Source organism: Pan troglodytes, chromosome 5 (assembly GCF_028858775.2).
Source record: "Pan troglodytes isolate AG18354 chromosome 5, NHGRI_mPanTro3-v2.0_pri, whole genome shotgun sequence".
NCBI lineage: Eukaryota > Metazoa > Chordata > Mammalia > Primates > Hominidae > Pan > Pan troglodytes.
The window spans coordinates 172097262-172117810 of NC_072403.2; the positions used below are offsets into that span (position 1 = coordinate 172097262).

At 50.5% G+C, this 20549-nt stretch overlaps 1 protein-coding gene across 2 annotated transcripts in view; it reads left to right on the forward strand.

Moving 5' to 3' along the window:
* The window catches only part of IGF2R (insulin like growth factor 2 receptor), a 139973-nt gene that overhangs the window by 96019 nt on the left and 23405 nt on the right, over positions 1 to 20549 (forward strand). For both annotated transcript variants that reach the window (XM_016956572.4, XM_016956573.4), the window contains exons 29-39: positions 114 to 211; positions 3521 to 3657; positions 7541 to 7731; positions 9695 to 9821; positions 10550 to 10669; positions 10997 to 11253; positions 11542 to 11760; positions 13630 to 13779; positions 15983 to 16144; positions 17362 to 17569; positions 17911 to 18057. In XM_016956572.4, coding sequence (XP_016812061.3) covers positions 114 to 211; positions 3521 to 3657; positions 7541 to 7731; positions 9695 to 9821; positions 10550 to 10669; positions 10997 to 11253; positions 11542 to 11760; positions 13630 to 13779; positions 15983 to 16144; positions 17362 to 17569; positions 17911 to 18057 — 1816 coding nt within the window. The remainder of the gene's footprint in view (positions 1 to 113; positions 212 to 3520; positions 3658 to 7540; positions 7732 to 9694; positions 9822 to 10549; positions 10670 to 10996; positions 11254 to 11541; positions 11761 to 13629; positions 13780 to 15982; positions 16145 to 17361; positions 17570 to 17910; positions 18058 to 20549) is intronic.

Consider the following 20549-nt stretch of genomic DNA (forward strand, 5'->3'; position numbering starts at 1 on the left):
GTATTGATTTTCATGAACGTAACCATTCTTCACTATTTTCATTCTTAAAACTCAAAGCATAAACTAAAGTTTTGCATTCTCACTTTTATATATGTGCCTCTTAACTTTTTTAGCCAGTATTTCTAAAGGAGACTTCAGATTGTTCCTACTTGTTTGAGTGGCGAACGCAGTATGCCTGCCCACCTTTCGATCTGACTGAATGTTCATTCAAGTAAGTCCATGGATGTGTTGTCTCTTTTGGACAGACTAACTTGGTATGATTTTGCTTTAATAATTAGTGGTCTTGGGTGCAGGGGATTAGATTAGTCAGTTAATTTACCTAGGACTCGGTTTGCTCATATTAAAATGAGGAGTCGGGCTAGGTTAACTCTCAGCTCCGTCACCACCTGGAGCTGCTGTGGTGACTGCATGGGGAAGGGATTGGAGCTGAAGCAGAGAGTGGACCCCTGGCACTCTTGCGTGATCCACATGTCAGTGAGCAGAGTGGGCCAGGAGCGGTGTGGTGACCCCTGCGATGAAGGGAGGTCTTTGTTGCATGTGATCGTCCACAGAGCTGCTCTCAACAGCTTTGCCAGATCGCCCTCTGGACACCTGGGGTCCCATCCTTAGAGATTTTGGTTTTGTGGGTCTGCGGTTCTGTTTTTTGGAGGGATGCCCTGGCTGTTCTGCCATGTGAAACACCCAGTATGAGCCACTTGATCACTGTTGACTTTCCCGGGGGAAAGTGCAGGCGATTCTGTTTCCTTCCGGCCTTTGTCCTGTTGTGTCATCGGTTATTTATGTAGGTGAAATCATCATTTAAGTTTTAGGAACATATGTAAATGCAAGCATTTAGTAATTTATGTTCAGTGACTTTAAATCATAATTTTAGTAACCTTACCTTTTCCAGTTAACATTTTGTAAATATTTTCATGTGAAACAAATTTGTTTCTCATTTCTACTGGATGGGAAATGTCCTCAGTAGATATCCCCGGTTCACTTAGCAGTTCTCTTTCTGCCATGTGAGGCTGCCTTCAGTTTTCTGATATTTATATACAAGGAATAAAATTTTGATTTTCTTTGCACATAAAGCATTTTTCCTAGAGATATGTGTATGTGTGTGTGTATATATATATATGTATTTTTTTTTTTGAGATGGAATCTCGCTCTGTCGCCCAGGCTGAAGTGCAGTGGCATGATCTTGTCTCACTGCAACCTTCTCCTCCCTGGTTCAAGCAATTCTCCTGTCTCAGCATCCCTAGTAGCTGGGATTACAGACACCACCATGCCTGGCTAATTTTTGTGGTTTTTTTTTTTTTTTTTTTTTTTTTTTTTTTAATGAGACAGAGTCTTGCACTGTCGCCCAGGCTGGAGTGCAGTGGCGTGATCTCGACTCACTGCAACCTCCGCCTCCCGGGTTCAAGTGACTCTCCTGCCTCAGCCTCCCGAGTAGCTGGGATTACAGGCGCCCGCCACCACACCCGGCTAATTTTTTTGTATTTTTAGTAGAGATGGGGTTCCACTATGTTGGCCAGGCTGGTCTCGAACTCCTGACCTCGTGATTCGCCCGCCTTGGCCTCCCAAAGTGCTGGGATTACAGGTGTGAGCCACCGTGCCAGCCTATTTTTTGTATTTTTAGTAGAGACAGGGTTTCACCATGTTGGCCAGGCTGGTCTTGAACTGCTGACTGCAGGTCATCCTCCGTCTGCCTTGGCCTCCCAAAGTGCTGGGATTATAGGTGTGAGCCACTGTGCCCGGCCTTCCTAAAGATATTTTTATGCTAAGTTTTTAAAAGTAGAATTAAATCAGAGGAGAATTTTATAATCTCATAATAAAAGTTAATATATGTCTATTGTAATTGAGAGTCCAAAAATATTAATAGATGAAATTACCCACCCTCACCTCTCCCTCCCCTACCCCTAGCTTCACTCCACTTTTTACTATTTCTTCTTGTGGTTCTTTTTGGAACCTTCTATAACTCTAAACCTCTGTTTGTCAGCTTCTAATGGTGTCTGTTGACTCTCTTTTAAAAGATGAAATCTGTCCTCACCTGTGCTGTTCTCCTCTCCTCTTTCCTCTGCCTTGGCTTTGTTAGTTCTATTTTTGTTTCTTCTATTGACTACTTTTAGAGCATTTGGTGATATTCACTAAGCTCTGTTCTTGTCCCATCACCTTCCGGCAGCTTTCCCTTCCTGCCACCTGCCCCTGGTTTGGGCACTCCTCCTCTCGTGCGTGCAGTACTGCAGCTGCCACTCCGAGGTCTCCCTGCCATGTCCCTTGTCACACGTTTGGTTAGTCCCACACAGTAATTAGAATGATCCTCTTGAGATATAAGTCCCACCATGTCGCTCTTGCTGAAACCTTCAATGCATTGAGCGCCCATCTCATTGGGACCCACAGGCTGAAGTTCTTCCTCTGACGGACATGACCCCCGTGTTGTCTCTAATAACCTCACTTTCACTCTGTTCCAGCCACACGGGGTTTCTGCCTTTCTCAGGTCGTGTCGGGCTTATGTGGCTCGGGCCCTTTGCTCATGCTGTTCTCTGCCTGGGATGCGCTTTACTGGGTGCCAGGATGGTCAGTGATTCCATTTCTCTCAGAGTCTATTCACAGGTCCCCTTCTCGGTCACGCCTTCTCTGGCTCCACTGTCTAAAATTTCAACAGCTGCTTTCTTCTGCCCCCCGAACTTCATATCCCCCTTATCTGCCTTTTTTCCTTCAGCTCTTACTTCCATCAAATACAGTATGTATTTTTAAAAGTCTGTCTTGTTCACGGTCATTTTCTTCCACAGGTAATTTTGGTAAACTTTGTAAGATTGATGATGTTTATCTGTTTTGTTTAATACAGTACCCCCAGTTTAGCACACAGCTTTTGAATGAATGACCAGTTTTTATTCCCCTCTGAAGCGCTAAGAGCTGCCGCTGAGGTGGCATCTGTAGCTGTTCCCGTCCCTGCTCTGTGGTGGCAGAGTGTGTGTCTCACTCACTGTTAATATTGCTCCTGGCATGGGGTTGGTTCCCAGTTACTGTCTGTATTTGGGATTTGTGTAGTTAGTGAACCTTTAGCCTGTGCAGAAAGGTCAGCAAGCCCATTTTAATTTCAGTAACTGCTGGCGGCTTTGGTTTTAAACAACAGGTGGCGTGCGGCTGCCCCGGGCATGGCCCCTGCTGTGTGTGCTCCTAGCATCTTGGCTGCTTACCTTTGTCACCAGCAAGTTCCACTTCTCAGTGGCCTGAGCACAGACGGCACGCACTTTGCAGACTTGAGTTTTTCTGTTAAAATTTAAATATTTTTTTAAGTGAGCCTAATAATTTCCTGAACTATTATGTTCAGGGAAGTTATGTTGTTGCTGATTCTGATGGTGTGTGTGTGTGTGTGTGAGAGAGAGAGAGAGAGAGAGAGAGAGACAGAGAGAAGTCGAGTCTAAAGTTCTGTCAGGCTTGGACTATGCCCGAATACTTGAACGTTTCTAGACAGAGTGCCCAATGTTTAAAGAGAATACGACCAAGCCTAACTAACTGCGGGTTTTCTTCTTTTCAGAGATGGGGCTGGCAACTCCTTCGACCTCTCGTCCCTGTCAAGGTACAGTGACAACTGGGAAGCCATCACTGGGACGGGGGACCCGGAGCACTACCTCATCAATGTCTGCAAGTCTCTGGCCCCACAGGCCGGCACTGGTGAGAGAGGGCCTCCTCGTGGGATGGTGATTGTAGTGAGTGTATCACAGGCTGGCACTGGTGAGAGAGGGCCTCCTCGTGGGGTGGTGTTTGCAGTGAGTGTATCACAGGCCGGCACTGGTGAGAGAGGGCCTCCTCGTAGGGTGGTGTTTGCTGTGAGTGTATCACAGGCTGGCACTGGTGAGAGAGGGCCTCCTCGTGGGGTGGTGTTTGCAGTGAGTGTATCACAGGCCGGCACTGGTGAGAGAGGGCCTCCTCGTAGGGTGGTGTTTGCTGTGAGTGTATCACAGGCCGGCACTGGTGAGAGAGGGCCTCCTCGTGGGGTGGTGGTTGTAGTGAGCGTATAGAAGGCCGGCACTGTTGAGAGAGGGCCTCCTCGTGGGGTGGTGTTTGCTGTGAGTGTATCACAGGCCGGCACTGGTGAGAGAGGGCCTCCTTGTGGGGTGGTGTTTGCTGTGAGTGTATCACAGGCCGGCACTGGTGAGAGAGGGCCTCCTCGTGGGGTGGTGTTTGCAGTGAGTGTATCACAGGCCGGCACTGGTGAGAGAGGGCCTCCTCGTGGGGTGGTGGTTGTGGTGAGTGTATAGAAGGCTGGCACTGGTGAGAGAGGGCCTCCTCGTGGGATGGTGATTGTAGTGAGTGTATCACAGGCCGGCACTGGTGAGAGAGGGCCTCCTCGTGGGGTGGTGGTTGCAGTGAGTGTATCACAGGCTGGCACTGGTGAGAGAGGGCCTCCTCGTGGGGTGGTGGTTGCAGTGAGTGTATTGAAGGCTGGCACTGGTGAGAGAGGGCCTCCTCGTGGGATGGTGATTGCAGTGAGTGTATTGAAGGCTGGCACTGGTGAGAGAGGGCCTCCTCGTGGGGTGGTGGTTGTAGTGAGTGTATCACAGGCCGGCACTGGTGAGAGAGGGCCTCCTCGTGGGGTGGTGGTTGTAGTGAGTGTATCACAGGCCGGCACTGGTGAGAGAGGTCCTCCTCGTGGGGTGGTGGTTGTAGTGAGTGTATCACAGGCTGGCACTGGTGAGAGAGGGCCTCCTTGTGGGGTGGTGGTTGCAGTGAGTGTATTGAAGGCTGGCACTGGTGAGAGAGGGCCTCCTCGTGGGGTGGTGATTGTAGTGAGTGTATAGAAGGCTGGCACTGGTGAGAGAGGGCCTCCTTGTGGGGTGGTGGTTGTAGTGAGTGTATAGAAGGCTGGCACTGGTGAGAGAGGGCCTCCTCGTGGGGTGGTGGTTGTAGTGAGTGTATCACAGGCTGGCACTGGTGAGAGAGGGCCTCCTTGTGGGGTGGTGGTTGCAGTGAGTGTATTGAAGGCTGGCACTGGTGAGAGAGGGCCTCCTCATGGGATGGTGATTGCAGTGAGTGTATTGAAGGCTGGCACTGGTGAGAGAGGGCCTCCTCGTGGGGTGGTGGTTGTAGTGAGTGTATAGAAGGCTGGCACTGGTGAGAGAGGGCCTCCTCGTGGGATGGTGATTGCAGTGAGTGTATTGAAGGCTGGCACTGGTGAGAGAGGGCCTCCTCGTGGGGTGGTGGTTGTAGTGAGTGTATCACAGGCTGGCACTGGTGAGAGAGGGCCTCCTTGTGGGGTGGTGGTTGCAGTGAGTGTATTGAAGGCTGGCACTGGTGAGAGAGGGCCTCCTCGTGGGATGGTGATTGCAGTGAGTGTATTGAAGGCTGGCACTGGTGAGAGAGGGCCTCCTCGTGGGGTGGTGGTTGTAGTGAGTGTATCACAGGCTGGCACTGGTGAGAGAGGGCCTCCTTGTGGGGTGGTGGTTGCAGTGAGTGTATAGAAGGCTGGCACTGGTGAGAGAGGGCCTCCTCGTGGGGTGGTGGTTGTAGTGAGTGTATTGAAGGCTGGCACTGGTGAGAGAGGGCCTCCTTGTGGGGTGGTGGTTGTAGTGAGTGTATAGAAGGCTGGCACTGGTGAGAGAGGGCCTCCTCATGGGATGGTGATTGTAGTGAGTGTATCACAGGCCGGCACTGGTGAGAGAGGGCCTCCTCGTGGGGTGGTGGTTGTAGTGAGTGTATCACAGGCTGGCACTGGTGAGAGAGGTCCTCCTCGTGGGGTGGTGTTTGCAGTGAGTGTATCACAGGCTGGCACTGGTGAGAGAGGGCCTCCTCGTGGGGTGGTGTTTGCAGTGAGTGTATCACAGGCTGGCACTGGTGAGAGAGGGCCTCCTCGTGGGGTGGTGGTTGTAGTGAGTGTATCGAAGGCTGGCACTGGTGAGAGAGGGCCTCCTCATGGGGTGGTGGTTGTAGTGAGTGTATCGAAGGCTGGCACTGGTGAGAGAGGTCCTCCTCGTGGGGTGGTGGTTGCAGTGAGTGTATAGAAGGCTGGCACTGGTGAGAGAGGTCCTCCTCGTGGGGTGGTGGTTGTAGTGAGTGTATAGAAGGCTGGCACTGGTGAGAGAGGTCCTCCTCGTGGGGTGGTGATTGTAGTGAGTGTATAGAAGGCTGGCACTGGTGAGAGAGGGCCTCCTTGTGGGGTGGTGGTTGTAGTGAGTGTATAGAAGGCTGGCACTGGTGAGAGAGGGCCTCCTTGTGGGGTGGTGGTTGTAGTGAGTGTATCGAAGGCTGGCACTGGTGAGAGAGGTCCTCCTCGTGGGGTGGTGGTTGCAGTGAGTGTATTGAAGGCTGGCACTGGTGAGAGAGGGCCTCCTCGTGGGGTGGTGTTTGCAGTGAGTGTATAGAAGGCTGGCACTGGTGAGAGAGGTCCTCCTCGTGGGGTGGTGGTTGTAGTGAGTGTATTGAAGGCTGGCACTGGTGAGAGAGGGCCTCTTCATGGGGTGGTGGCGTGTCATGAGTTTATTGGGGAAGATCAAGTAGGATGGGGATTCTTTGGAGGCGCTTTACTCTCTGCAGCATGGACGTGGTTCGGCCGAGAAGCAGCAGGACGAAGAATGATTTAATGGTGTTAACAGTTGATCCCTAGTATGGCGCAGGGTAAATCAGTGCTGAGGACTGCTGGGAACATGATAACCCTTTCTGAACATGAGGTGATGCAGATATAATAGATAGAAATAATAGCCATGGTGAGGAATCCTTCTTAGCAGGTAGAAGATGGGGGGTGTGACATGGAGGTCCTGGTGTGTGCCTGCGTATGTTGAGAGTTGTATGGTCGGTCCTTTTGTGATGCAGGGACAGCTCACTCAAACCTGCAGTGCTTGGCTGAGACTGGATGTCAGCTGTACATGGGAAACCAAGGGCACCTCCAGGGATCTTGGTACCACTCATGGCCCCTCGGGACCCTAAAGATGAAACTCATCCCATGTTCGTGGAGTTTCATACAGCCCCACCTGCATCTTGGGTGGCTCACCTCAAAGGCGGTGTGGTTATTTTTAGCTGCAGAAGGTGGTTCCATCCTCTGTGTGGTTTGAGGCTGTGGTTCCACTTCCCCTTGCTGCGTTGTGCTGTGCAGACTTCGACAGTGGCTGTACCCCTGTGGCATGGGACTAGTTCTTCACCCAGGGCACATGGCACAGGCATTTTAGGGACTGGGAAACAGGCAAAATTCTTGGTAGCTTCTTGAATACAGAAGGTGCATGGATGTAGGCCATTTAAAATGTTCCTCTGTCTTAATTTGGGAATATAACCTTCATCCTATATGGGGTTCAGAAAGAATTTCGACTGCTACAGCCTAGCTATCCCTCTACACTCACGCCTGCCTGCCCCAGTCCATCTGTGACAAAACAGCATGTAAGTGAGTGAGAACTAACGTGATGTCATTGTCATCTGACTTATGTGAAAGAAATAGCAGGTTATTTTGAAGTGACTCTTAGAAAGCGTATGAAGTTCTGCAGCGTGTGTGACATTTATTGCCTGATGAAGTTCTGTTCTAGCCCGGGGAGTCACTAAAGGCAACTCTTTCTTGTGTCTGGTGGTGCAGAGCCGTGCCCTCCAGAAGCAGCCGCGTGTCTGCTGGGTGGCTCCAAGCCCGTGAACCTCGGCAGGGTAAGGGATGGACCTCAGTGGAGAGATGGCATAATTGTCCTGAATTACGTTGATGGCGACTTATGTCCAGATGGGATTCGGAAAAAGTCAACCACCATCCGATTCACCTGCAGCGAGAGCCAAGTGGTAAGGGACTGTTCCTGCGCCTTCTGCTGTTGCAGCTTTGGGAATTGAGCCCATGTGCAGGGCGGTGAGCCGCACGTCCTCATCTGCCTTGGGACGCGAGTTCTAGAGCCTGGGATGATGCGCCCTTACCAGAGGTTGGGGGAACAGCGTCGCCGCGGCCTGCAATCTGGGGAACCCTCGTGCTGTCTGGCTCCTTAGAAGCTTGCCTGGCAGTTCCCGACTCAGAATTGGTTCTCTTCAGAGTTTAACTCAGACTCCTAAAGGCTGTGGAGGAGATTGTTGTTTGACTACATGCCCTTTTGTCTTCACGGCGGCAGCTTGGGAAGCACGAGAAGGTTGGCTGGGCCCGGGTCACAGGTAGCGCTGCCACTTCCCAGCCACGTAACTTGGTTAATTACTCAGGTAGTCTGCCCTGCTCAGCCGTTCATAACATGAGGCATACTTGTCCTGCCCATTGCAGGGTTTCGAGAGAAGAGGTAGGAAGTGCCAGGTGTCATTTCTGACACACGGGAGATGCACAGTCAGTGAGCATGAGTGCCTGTGATCAGTTCTTCCCTTACTTGTTTGGCATGCACGTAAGCAGGTGTCGACTGCATACAGGTTTTTTTGTGTGTGAGATTGTGGTGAGCCCCAGTGCTAGCGTGCATGACGAGCTCGGTGGCTGAGTTGGGCATTAACTCGGGCAGGACCAGCTCCCTGGGTGTCAGGGTGGCTCGCCCCATGCTCTCCAGCGGTGGGCAGCAGTGGTAGGGGAGCTTGGGATGGGGGGCTCCAGGAGCTTCAGGCCTGCCCTCTTGCCTGGAGCGGCAGGGAAGTTTCCTCCTGGGAAGATTGTGCAGAGGCTTAGTCCAGACTCATGAGCTGCTGGGGCCTCTGAGCATTCTCCTCTGTGACCTGAGAGGCTCATGGCCGAGGACAAAAGGGCTGCCCCACATGTGGGGGGCAAAGGTGAGAGGGTGTGTGGGGCCCCTGTGCCCAGGGCCCAGAAGGCTGGGAGGGAAGGGTGAAGGGGTGTGTGGGGTTCCCCATGTCCAGAGCCCAGGAGGCTGGGAGGGAAGGATGAGGGTGGTGTGTGGGGGCCTCTGTGCCCAGGACCCAGGAGGCTGGGAGGGAAGGGTGGGGGTGTGTCGAGGCCCCTGTGCCCAGGGCCCGGGAGGCTGGGAGGGAAGGGTCGGGGGTGTGTGGAGGCCCCTGTGCCCAGGGCCCAGGAGGCTGGGAGGGAAGGGTCGGGGGTGTGTGGAGGCCCCTGTGCCCAGGGCCCGGGAGGCTGGGAGGGAAGGGTCGGGGGTGTGTGGAGGCCCCTGTGCCCAGGGCCTGGGAGGCTGGGAGGGAAGGGTCGGGGGTGTGTGGAGGCCCCTGTGCCCAGGGCCTGGGAGGCTGGACTGCAGCGTGGCTTATCAGGGTGGCCAGCAGGAATCATGGGGTTTACCTGGGAAGGAAGGTGCTGCTGAACTCATCATGCTAACTCTGCAGTGGACATGAAGCGTTTTGAGATGAGCAGAGTAAGCCTTGGCTGGTGCCAGTGGGAGGATGCGTGGAATGGGCTAGTTCTCTTGGTGGATCTTTTTGTTTTGACTGTGATAATGGATTTTACCTCATTTGGTTTTTAGAATTTTATCAGTTATTTACACATTTGTGTCTCCCAGTAGCCCTTCCAACATCCTTTGCACGCCTGTCCCCAACCCCTGTCCTGTTCCTCAGCCTGAGGGAGCTTCCTGGTCCCCTAAGTGTGTTGCTGCCTATGGGTGTTTCACTTACCTGCAGGGGAAGCCCATGGTGGCAGCTCAGGACACATTCTGACCCTTTGCTTTTCCTAATCTGCGCCTCATCCCACAGGCACATGGAGACAGAAATGTCACATGCTGCGGAGTTTTTCAGAGAAGCTTCCACTTGTAAGTTGAAATCATGATAGACATGGAGTTTTTGCGTGATCCCTTCAGGACCTGTCTCTGCTTTGTTGTAGAACTCCAGGCCCATGTTCATCAGCGCCGTGGAGGACTGTGAGTACACCTTTGCCTGGCCCACAGCCACAGCCTGTCCCATGAAGAGCAACGAGCATGATGACTGCCAGGTCACCAACCCAAGCACAGGTGAGAGGTGGTGCCAGTCGTTAACCTCAGCACAGGTGAGAGACGGTGCCCCCACCAAACCCAGCTCATCAGGGGAGAGACCCAAGGAGAAGCTATGGGCAGCAGGCGCCCTGGGTAGAGGTGTCATGGTGTGTGGGTGTGTTTGGCCTTTCTCTGGATGGGCTGCTGTGTGTTCTCCTGGCTCTCCTTCAGTGGAGGAGAGAATGCTTCCACAGAGAATCCATCCCTCCTGTCACTCTCGTGGTGTGAGAGGTGCTCCTGACTGGGGTTACTGACAGTGTCAGTCCAGCAGCTCTAGGCTCTCCAGGGCAGGTTAGAGCTAGCCCCTGGCTGCCTTTCAGCATCAGTGTAGTGGATTGCCAGGAGTCTCTCACCTGCCCTTGTGCTGGGCACCCAGAAAGGCACAGGCACAGTCCATTGGCAGCAAGAGGTGCGCTGGGCAGGCTCTCCCCATGCCCACGAGACTCTTAGTGGCTGCTGTGGTGTGGGCCAGCAGAGGGTGCTGTGAGCCACGATCTTTTTAGCTAAAGATGGGACATCTCATGGATCAAGGGACTGACAGTCTTATGATACAGCCTGGCTGTTGGTGGAGGATTTAGGACAGGGGTCGTGGTGAGAAGTCAGAAATCCCAATGCTGACATAATCTGTGCGTGAGCTCGCCGATGATGAGCCTCCCAAGTCTCAGCTCCCTGGAGTCACTGTGTCCCCATCTTCTTCCACCCTACAGGACACCTGTTTGATCTGAGCTCCTTAAGTGGCAGGGCGGGATTCACAGCTGCTTACAGCGAGAAGGGGTTGGTTTACATGAGCATCTGTGGGGAGAATGAAAACTGCCCTCCTGGCGTGGGTGAGTGCTGTGGTCTCTCATGTGTTGTCTGACTCTCCCGTCCTCTGGGTTGTCCTCGGTCTCTTTGCATGCCAATGGAAAAAAGGATGAGCAGAGCCAGGAAGCTGAGACGCTTTTGTCTCCTGCAGCAGTCAGCCCATGTGGGGGACACATGGTTGTGTGATGGAATGAACATTCAGTGTAAAACAATGGTTAAAGCCGGATTGGACACTTGAAGTTATAAGTGTTGGCTATGAAATTGATGGTCCTGACTTGCGAAAGTTCTCATCAGAAAATTGACCATTGAGTCTGTGATTGTGTTTTCTCCACCTTTCCCTTGTGGTGCAGGGGCCTGCTTTGGACAGACCAGGATTAGCGTGGGCAAGGCCAACAAGAGGCTGAGATACGTGGACCAGGTCCTGCAGCTGGTGTACAAGGATGGGTCCCCTTGTCCCTCTAAATCCGGCCTGAGCTATAAGAGCGTGATCAGTTTCGTGTGCAGGCCTGAGGCCGGGCCAACCAATAGGCCCATGCTCATCTCCCTGGACAAGCAGACATGCACTCTCTTCTTCTCCTGGCACACGCCGCTGGCCTGCGAGCAAGCGGTGAGTTTTCAAATGGGCACGGGAGAAGTGCATGTCCAGTGCCCGGCTGCACCCAGACCCCTTCATCAGGTTCACTTGCCCACTAGTAGATGCCCAGCTGAACTGTCCACTCCTGATCACCCCAATAATAAAGTTGACTGGAAGTGCCCAGTGCTATGTAATGAAGCATTTTGACACCTTTCTACTTTTTTTTGTTGTTGTTATTCAGCTTTTGAATTCTTATGGATGACCTAGTGGTGATTAGGAAAATTTTTTTGTAGACTCAAAGCAGTCTTTCCTACTTAACAGACCGAATGTTCCGTGAGGAATGGAAGCTCTATTGTTGACTTGTCTCCCCTCATTCATCGCACTGGTGGTTACGAGGCTTATGATGAGAGTGAGGATGATGCCTCCGATACCAACCCTGATTTCTACATCAATATTTGTCAGCCACTAAATCCCATGCACGGAGTGCCTTGTCCTGCCGGAGCCGCTGTGTGCAAAGTTCCTATTGATGGTCCCCCCATAGTAAGTATGACAAATCCAAGGGTGGAGATAATTTTTGCAAGACTTTTAGTGATAACCTTTGCGTTGTTTCTTGCCTTCAGTGGAGAGTTGCTCAAGCATAAAAAAAAATGGAGAAAGTAAGTGGGACTGTGTATGTTCTGGGTCCACTACGGGAAGATTAAAGGTTTGCACATTGAACTGTTTGCTGATGATGGTAGCCAGCCAGTCTTTGAGCATGGGAGGTAACATGAATATGTGTGTAGGGACTCTGCTTGTCATGAGCCTCAGGGTTGACCCAAATCAAGAAGTTTTTAGGTGAAGTGACAGGAAAGCACATTGGCCTAGCCTGGTTTCTTTGTGTGAAATGCCTTGTCTTCTGTAGTTAAAACGCTTGCGAAATGCAAACAGTTTCTTTGGCAAGGAGTTATAATTAAGGGCAAGAGTATGTTTGCTAATAGCTAAATATTTTGCCTTGAAAGCTTTGGTTTTATGCATTAAAAAATTATTTTGTAGAGATGGGAGTATTGCTATGTCACCCAGCCAGGCTGGCCTCAGGCTCCTGGCCTTAAGTGATCCTCCTGAAGTGCTGGGATTACAGGCATGAGCCACAGTGCCTGGCTTGCTAGCATGTTTTAATAGAAATTTGGATCTTTAAAAATTGTCTCCATGAGTTATATTCATATTTTGTCAAATCCTTGGTATGTTTTAATACTTGAATGTATCTCACAAGTCGTCTGTATTTCTATCTGTATCATCTATTATGCTTTAAAGATGGATCCTCTTGTAACATATCTAGATGTCCTTTAGAAAGATGGACATTATATGTGGCAGTGATATGGGGAGATGTCAGGAGTGTGTAAGGAGATCGGCCACAGCATGAATTAGCACAGCTCCAGCTCTGTGTGAGATGGAGGCCTGGACAAGCTGAGTCTCCCCAGGAAGCTCTTTGGTAGCGTCCTTTCTGACAGCGCAGACCGGGGATCCTCGATCGGGAATCATTGCCTGGCCACCCATTGTCAAATGTTAAAAGATGTAGAAAGTTATTTAACTGGAGAAGGTGTGGTGCCACGTGGTCCGAACGTGCCCCACAGTGGTGAATGAAGAGCACTGTAGCTGAGAACAAAATCATGGGGAAGCTGCTTATACACACACTCACACCCACATGCACACACACGCATGCGTACACGCATTCATCACATACACCGTTCCTGGCCATTCACCTTTATTTACTTTTTAAAAATAAAAAAAGAGTTTTTTTTTTTTTTCTCATAATACTCAGACTGGTCTTTTATTTATTTGTTTATTCACTCAAAAATATCTCTTGGGCAGCCGCTGTGTGCCAGGTGCTGTGCTAAGCAATGAAAATGAACAGTGAACACCTCCTGTCCCCTCTCCCAAGGACATAGCCGGTGGTTACTGCTGGGCCACGTCAGTGGGCAGTCCTGGGGCAGCACTGGGCAGTGAGGGTGGCAGGTCAGCATGGAGGTTCCGGCCTTCCCCTGTCAGGTGGTGGGAGGACCGTGTAGCATCCTTGGAGGTTTTTCAGGTTCCGGGCTTCCCTCATCAGCTGATGGGAGGACTCTGTAGTATCCTTGATGTGACTGGAGAGATTCCTATTGCTTAGGATCTTTGAAAATTGAAGATACCTAGAAATAGAACCAACCTTAGAACTAACGTTAGGATCAAAACAATAACCACTGACATACGGAGGTTACACAGCATCTGTCAAGCCTTCCAACTGGAGTTGGTATAAACCCAGTTTCTTTAGATGCTGCTCATTCTCAGAACCTATGAGGTCTGGTTTTTGCAATTCTGTATCAATTCTTAATTCCACTAACCTTGGGAATGGTTAATTTCCTGAAATACTGTTTGCCCTCGCTCTTTGTTTAGGATATCGGCCGGGTGGCAGGACCACCAATACTCAATCCAATAGCGAATGAGATTTACTTGAATTTTGAAAGCAGTACTCCTTGCTTAGCGGACAAGCATTTCAACTACACCTCGCTCATCGCGTTTCACTGTAAGAGAGGTGTGAGCATGGTAAGTGTGGGCCTGTGACGATCTAGATGCTCAACTGCGGATTAGTGAGCCAAGGCTAGACAACCAGAAAGTGCGTGTCAGGTCCAAGGATACTCTTATTCAAAATGTCTGCCTTGGGTAAGATGGTACGCTAGTAGTGTGTCTGAATAATTTAAACCACTGATTGAGGGCTGAGTGAGCTCCTCCGCAGTTAACAGCATATAGAAACTTGCTGTAATTTAAAAACATAGAACACAAGTATAGAAATGATATTCAGCTTTGACTGCTGATGCATAAAAGTGTCATAACTTTTGTTTTTACTTTAACAATTACTGATTTTATTCTAACTGGGAAGTCAGAGAGACATTTGGGCAGCTATAGTCACTCAGGTCATAGCCCAGAAGTTAACAAGTAACAAAAGACCCCTGGAATCAGAATAGCTACAACAAAGTGGCACCTTTTACTTATAAGGAGGTATTGACTTCCATTTTATGTGCATTAAAAAAAGAATACCAGCTTCCATTATAATGAGTTCGGTATTGGTTATAGTCTTTGAGGACGTTTTCTTTTGACCCCTGCTCTGTGAGATAAATTGGTAGATTACGGCCCCTATTCCACAGGGACTCAGAGTAGCTCTGCAGGGGCAGAGCCAGGTCCCAGCTACTGCACAGGGGAACAGCTCTTTGCTCCAGGGACACAGCACCACAGCCTGTCGTCTGTGCTTCTGAAATCTGTGAAGCTCTGAAAACTTGGGGCTCCTTTGACATGAATGGACTGAGGCTATTTATGGTGTGGATTTGTCCCACCTAATGTGGATATTGATACATCTAGCTGCAGAAATATTAATATGTTTGATCACAGGATCTGGGGGTGTGAGAATTGCCTCTTAAAATACTAATAAAGATGTTGGATTCCAAGGCTCATCTGACCCCTAGGAGTTCAGGTGATGGATTAGGATCTGTTGGGTGTCTTGTAATTCTGATAAAGATATCCTTCTGATGTTTGGGCCTGGAGCAGGTTTGTAAAGGGACTGTTAGACATGGGTGTGCTGACAGTGACAGAAAGTGACCTGGCAGCCACCTGACCAGTGAGAGAGACAGTATTTGAGAAGGAGGAGGAAACAGTCCTGCTGTTTGGGGCTACTCCACAGGGTCCCAGAGCACCTCAAAGCCCTTGGATGTGTTCATGAATCTTAGAGTGTAGTGACAGTCCTAGTTGGTAAGGAAAGGCAGAGCTGTATTCAGTCCACCCATTGCGTCTGTTTATAAGCTTATTGGCATATTTTTATAGGGGTGTCTGGGTGTGCCTCTGTAGATGCACACAGCATGGGGCAACGTGGACTTTGCCTTGCGGGGGGCTTCTGCATTAAGTTCTTCATTCTTTAAAGGACAGTCTTCACTTCTAAGACCTGCCTCATCATGAGTGATGCTCTGTTATCTACACCACCAGCTAAGGAGTGTGGAACTATGCCTTGCTTTGACTCTGCTGCCAACGTGACAAATCGAATTAGCTAATGTGATTTTAGTTAATTCTCAGCAGCTGCACATTGAGGGTGATTAGTGTTTACTTGATTTTAGAAATGAAGCATCTTATGCTGAATGTGTGTTCTAGTGTTCCAGAAAGATTTTTAGAAGATTTTTCTTCCCCAGCAGTTTTCATTTTCAATGGAAGTACTTTTACCACTGAATCATGGGGAAAAAGATGCTTAACATTAATTACAAATGGAATTCCTGAGAGCTGCCTCATCTTTTTTTGTTGCTGTTGAATGAGGGAGGGAATAAATAAAGTGATTCTACAATACTTGGCCTATGGAATTCTGGCCATGTGGCATCTTGCCCCTTGAATAAATGTCTCCCGTGTCTAGAGACAGTAGATTGGAGCACTTGTGAGGCAGGGTCTCAGTTTCACAGACCTCTCTTATGACATTTAAGCCCTCCCCCTTTCTTCCTTTGAACCCGTAGCCCAGAACACTGAGGCTTTCTCTCTAAGTAGAAGACAAGACCTGGATTCAGCCAGGGAGCTCACAGGATGTGTAGGGGACAAGGGCGGGGTGATGTCTGTGCCTTGAAGATGGCATTGGGTCTTTCAGCTGCTGTTGTCTAGCATCCCTTCCCTCTGAGAGGCCGCTGTGGGTTACGCACAGCCCCTGTAGGGACGTGGTGTGTCACTGCTATCTATCCCTATGCCATGGGGTTTTTAAGACCCGTGCTCTTCCTGGCAACAGGGAACGCCTAAGCTGTTAAGGACCAGCGAGTGCGACTTTGTGTTCGAATGGGAGACTCCTGTCGTCTGTCCTGATGAAGTGAGGATGGACGGCTGTACCCTGACAGATGAGCAGCTCCTCTACAGCTTCAACTTGTCCAGCCTTTCCACGAGCACCTTTAAGGTAATGCGTTCACCCTGGGCGTTGCTGGTGCAGGTGTACCAGGTGCCAGGTGCTGTGAGGCTGCCGGAAGTGTTTTGGATAATGTGGTACCTGTGAGCTGAGAGGGTGTATGTGGCCACTGGGCAGCATCTTGGCGCTCTCGTAGGGCATGCCAGGTCTCAGGAAGGTTCCTGGATTGCGTGGCCAACTCAGCGCAGCTGACACTTGCGTTGTACCTCATGGCTCTGCACTTAAGGCTTTTTGATGATAAGTAACCTCATGAGGCGGGTAGTGGGACCCTTTGTATCAGACAGAGAGCAGGTGGGGCAGCCCGGAGACATGAATGTAAGGTATCCATGAGGGCAGGGCCAGCTCCTGGGTGGCTGAAATCTACAGGGATTTAATTCCTCCAACCTGGTTGAAGATGATCAAGGCAGTTGTTTGCTGATTGTGGCAGCTGTGGGAGGAGGGAGGTAGGAGGTGCCCTGGAATTGAGAGGCACTTGGGCATGTGCCTCCATGCCATGCCAGAGCCCTGGCGTGTGCTGGTTCTTTGGGCTGCTGGTCTTACTGATGTGGTGTCGTGGTCACTGGTGCCTGGGGGCCCCTGACTCCTTAAGCCTAGATATCTAGACGTTACCATGCCAGTGCCTGGACTGGGGTACGGAACCCCAGCACCTGCTGTGGCACGGCGGCTGGTGAGTGATGAGCCTGGAGTTTTGGGCCCAGGTGTCAACACCCTGGCTCCTGTGATGGAGCCCTCTGCCTGGGTACAGGTCCTCCCGACAGGTGTGCAGTAGGTGTGAGCCTTCTGGGCGCTGGGTGGGCCAGGAGAATCAGGTCCATGCTTCAGCGTGCAGTGTCGGCTCTGCTCATTCACTCACTTGGCCCGCACAATGTCTTATTACACAGGTGAGGGAGGTGGGGTGACCTCACTGCTGGGTCCCTTCTCACTGGGCTCTGACTGGAGACGACAGCCAGAGCAGTGGCTGGCTGGCAGGGGTGGCCGAGGCCCCCAGCAGGGAGCAGGAGGAGCAAGCAAGCTGGGCCTAGGGGTTGGGGGAGGCCCCCCAGGGAAAGCCTAGGGCCAAGGCGATTGCGTGGCTCTGATGCACACAGAGGAGTCTTTGCTCTTCCTCATGAACCTGCCTCCAGCACCAGCTGCAATAGTGGTTCTCTCTTCACTTTGAGACCTGGGTGCTGCCACTCTGCTGACGGCCACGCATGGTTTTTGTCCAGGTGACTCGCGACTCGCGCACCTATAGCGTTGGGGTGTGCACCTTTGCAGTCGGGCCAGAACAAGGAGGCTGTAAGGACGGAGGAGTCTGTCTGCTCTCAGGCACCAAGGGGGCATCCTTTGGACGGCTGCAATCAATGAAACTGGATTACAGGCACCAGGATGAAGCGGTCATTTTAAGTTACGTGAATGGTGATCGTTGCCCTCCAGGTAAATATTTGCAATGAGGTAAATAAACTTCAAGCTCATAGTAAACTAGAAATTAGACATAGCAGCAGAAAGAAGCTGCGGAGTGGAGCTCCACGGTCCTATGAGTGCTGTAACCTTGGGCGTGAATGTGAGCTGTTCCTCTGTACACCCCCGGTGTGAATGCTGGTGTGTGAATCACGCTGTGTTCTCTCAGTTGCCTGGTGAGTTTTGGCAGGTGAATGCCGGTTGTCACGTAGGTGCTTTAGGATGGGCAGCTTCCTTAGGGACTCCTGCTGCATTCTGAGGTGATTGTGCTTGGCAAGGCACAGCTGCCACACTGATAATGTTCTTCTTCTTTCCAGAAACCGATGACGGCGTCCCCTGTGTCTTCCCCTTCATATTCAATGGGAAGAGCTACGAGGAGTGCATCATAGAGAGCAGGGCGAAGCTGTGGTGTAGCACAACTGCGGACTACGACAGAGACCACGAGTGGGGCTTCTGCAGACACTGTGAGTAGGACGGCTCTTGTCCCCACATGGCCTGGGGCCTTGATACTCTCAAGGCTCGATTCACACTGAGACCTTTGTGGATGCCCCAGTCAGTGTCAGGAATTCTCTTGCATAAAATATTTTCTTACTCGGGCTGTTTCCCACAGAGAAACGTTTGAATTGCTCTGTGGGATTGCTGGGTAACCGTATCTACAGACTGCGGTAGAGCTGCCGTGAGATGCTGTGCTGGGTGGCTGGCTAGGCCCACTCACTAGCCGGAGGGCCTTGTGTCCACATACCAGGTTTTAGCCCTGGTGGTTCAGATTATGCCTCAGGAAAATGAATGTCTGCTATGGGTCTTCAGGATTCTGAAGCTAGTGAGGATTCCGGTAAACCAGGCGACTCATTTATTGACTGACTTTCTGCCATGTGGCAGCCCAGGTGGGGATGGAGGTTTCTTGGTGAGCCACACTCAGTGCCTTGCGGTGCTCAGGAAGTTTCATGAGAGGAGCCAACTGCTGTGACTTGTGTCTACGGACCGTGAGATGAGAGAAATGCATGAAAAATTACTAATTTTTGGCCAGGCGCGGTGGCTCACACCTGTAATCCCAGCACTTTGGGAGGCTGAGGCGGGTGGATCACAAGGTCAGGAGATTGAGACCATCCTGGCTAGCATGGTGAAACCCCGTCTCTACTAAAAATACAAAAAAAACAAAATTAGCTGGGTATGGTGGCGGGCGCCTGTAGTCCCAGCTACTGGGGAGGCTGAGGCAGGAGGATGGTGTGTACCCGGGAGGCGGAGCTTGCAGTGAGACGAGATCGCGCCACTGCACTCCAGCCTGGGTGACAGAGTGAGACTCCGTCTCAAAAAAAAAAGAAAAATTACTAATTTTCATAAATGTCCAGTATCGGGGGAACCAGCCCCTGATTTTTCAACGTAGGTTCTTTTCTATTTCCCTAAGTGTTGGCCGGTCTGAGAAATAAGGGGAAAGAGTACAAAAGAGAGAAATTTTAAAGCTGGTGTCTGGGGGAGACATCACATGTTGGCAGGTTCTGTGATGCCCCCTGAGCCGCAAAACCAGCAAGTTTTTATTAGCAATTTTCAAAGGGGAGGGAGTGTACGAATAGGGTGTGGGTCATGGAGATCACATGCTTCAAGGATGACAAAAGGTCACAAGGCAGAAGGTCAGGGCGGGATCACAAGGTCAGGGTGAAACTAGAATCACTAAAGAACTTCCATGTCCCGCTGTGCACACATTGTGAAGGTTCAAGAGCAGAGAGCCGATCTAACTAGAATTCGCCAGGCTGGAATTTCCAAATCCTAGCAAGCCTGGGGGCGCTGCAGGAGGCCAGGGCGTGTTTCATCCCTTATCTGCAACTGCATAAGGCAGACACCCCCAGAGTGGCCATTTAAGAGGCCCCCCTGCCTTCCCCCCGGGAATGCATTCTTTTCCCAGGGCTGTTAATTATTAATATTCCTTACTGGGGAAAGAATTCAGTGATATTTCTCTTACCTGTTTTCGGTAATAAGAGAAATATGGCTCTGTCCTGCCCGGCCCACAGTCAGCCAGACTTTAAGGTTATCTCACTTTTTCCTTGAAAATCACTGTTATCCTGTTCTTAAGGTGCCCAGATTTCATATTGTTCAAACACACATGCTTTACGAACAATTTGTGCAGTTAATGCAGTCATCACAGGGCCCTGAAGCGACATACATCCTCAGCTTACGAAGATGGTGGGATTAAGAGATTAAAGTAAAGACAGGCGTAGGAAGTTATAATATTGATTGGGGAAGTGATAAATGTCCATGAAATCTTCACAATGTATGTTCTTCTGTCACGGCTTCAGCAGGTCCCTCCGTTCGTGGTCGCTGACTTCCCGCAATAGTCCAGGGACCAAAATGGGATGTATTAAGGAACCAAACATGTTAAATTTACAAAGGATTGCTATAGCTTTGTTTTGAGGCTTATTTTGACAAAATGTTATTCCCTATTTTCTGAATCACACTCCTGTTTTCAAGTACTTGTAGGTATTACATTATTATATTAAAATTTTTTTTTTTTGAGATGAAGTTTTGCTCTTGTTGCCCAGGCTAGAGTGCAGTGGTGCAGTCTTGGCTCACTGCAAGCTCCACCTTCTGGTTTCAAGTGATTCTCCTGCCTCAGCCTCCCAAGTAGCTGGGATTACAGGGGCCCGCCACCTCACCCAGCTAATTTTTTTGTATTTTTGGTAGAGATGGGATTTCACCATGTTGGTCAGGCTGGTCTCCAACTGCTGACCTCATGATCCACCCACCTCGGCCTCCCAGAGTGCTGGGATTACAGGCAAGAGCCACCGCGCCCAGCTATCTTAATTTTTTTTGTGATCATTAGTAGATTGGTCAAATATTGAATACCCGTGTGAGGAATCACCTAGGGCTGTGGGGTTATTAAGAAGTACGACGAAAGGCTGTGTGCCAAGGAGCTGGGTCTATTTGGAGTCAGGATACACATGAGTGAATCAACATGAGATGT